This window comes from Anopheles cruzii, unplaced genomic scaffold (assembly GCF_943734635.1).
Source record: "Anopheles cruzii unplaced genomic scaffold, idAnoCruzAS_RS32_06 scaffold04394_ctg1, whole genome shotgun sequence".
NCBI lineage: Eukaryota > Metazoa > Arthropoda > Insecta > Diptera > Culicidae > Anopheles > Anopheles cruzii.
The window spans coordinates 1-1,404 of NW_026457979.1; the positions used below are offsets into that span (position 1 = coordinate 1).

Genomic DNA, 1,404 nt, shown 5'->3' on the forward strand with positions numbered 1-1,404 from the left:
AATGAGGACACTGATGCTGTTGGTCCTTATTGTGCGTTTTCGAATGATCCCGCAGATTGCCCGATGAATGGAAGGCTTCATTACAAACTGTACACTTGTATCGCTTTTCGCCAGTGTGAGTGCGGATATGAATCTTTAGGTTAGATGAGTTGGCGAACATTGACGAACAAAGATGACACTGATAATGTTGGTCCTTATTGTGAATTTTCGAGTGTTGTGACAGATTGCCCGATGAATGGAAGGCTTTATAACAAACTGTACACTTGTATGGCTTTTCGCCTGTGTGAGTGCGGATATGAATCTTCAGGTTACATGAGTTAGCGTACATTGATGAACAATGAGGACACTGATGCGGTTGGTCCTTATTGTGAATTTTGCGGTGTCGTGCTAGTGTTAGCGATGAATGGAAGGTTTTGTCACAGACTTTACACACATAAGGCCTTTCGCCGGTGTGAGTGAGGATATGAACCTTTAGGTTAGATGAGTTAGCGAACATTGATGAACAGTGAGGACACTGATGCCTTTCGCCGGTGTGTTTGCGGATATGAATCCTTAGGTTAGATGAGCTGGCGAACATTGACGAACAAAGATGACACTGATAATCCTTATTGTGAATTTTCGAGTGTGCTGCCAGACTGCCTGATGAATGGAAGGCTTTATCACAGATTGTACACTTGTATGGCTTTTCGCCAGTGTGAGTGCGGATATGAATCTTCAGGTTAGATAAGTTGGCGAACATTGATGAACAATGAGGGCACTGTTGCTGTTGGTCCTTATTGTGAATTTTCGAGTGTACTACCAGATTACTCGATGAACGGAAAGCTTTATCACAGATTGTACACTTGAATGGCCTTTCGCCAGTGTGAGTGCGTATGTGAATCTTTAAGTTGCTTAAATCTGGATATGTTGCGGAACAATAAGGGCAGTGGTGCTTATGTTTTTTACGATGGCTTTTGAGATCATCCTGTTTATGACCCAGCACATCATTTGTTGTTTGCAGCTGATGCTGCTTATCGACCTCTTCGTACTCTGATTTGGTTGTAATATGAGTGTTCTTTGCCTCGAATACGCCATCAGGTTGGTTGTCACAACATTCATATGTCCAGATCGCTTCATGAGCAGTACAACTCTCCTGGTTCAAGTGTAAATCCAGCGCTGCATCCGGTATGGTAAGTTCAGTCTTGATTAACAATTCTGTGCCATCTCCACGAATGTTATTCGACATAGCGTGATCTTCTCGATCCTGACGGACCAATTCTAAAGGATTTGTTCGTATGTCGTCCTGTTCATGATCCAGTATAGCATTCGTTTGCAGCCTGTGCAGTTCATCGACATCTACATACTCTAATTTGATTGGAATTGGGTTTTCTTCTGCTTCGAATGGTTGGTTGCCACAACATTCAT

The 1,404-nt window shown here is 42.8% G+C and overlaps 1 protein-coding gene across 1 annotated transcript; it reads right to left on the bottom strand.

Moving 5' to 3' along the window:
• Positions 1-9: 9 nt before the first annotated feature.
• On the bottom strand, positions 10-1,225 carry LOC128277184 (zinc finger protein 501-like; the record flags this gene model as incomplete). Its single annotated transcript, XM_053015625.1, has 1 exon — positions 10-1,225. A coding segment is annotated over exon 1 (1,216 nt), but the record flags the coding sequence as incomplete, so codon positions are not given.
• Positions 1,226-1,404: the final 179 nt, after the last annotated feature.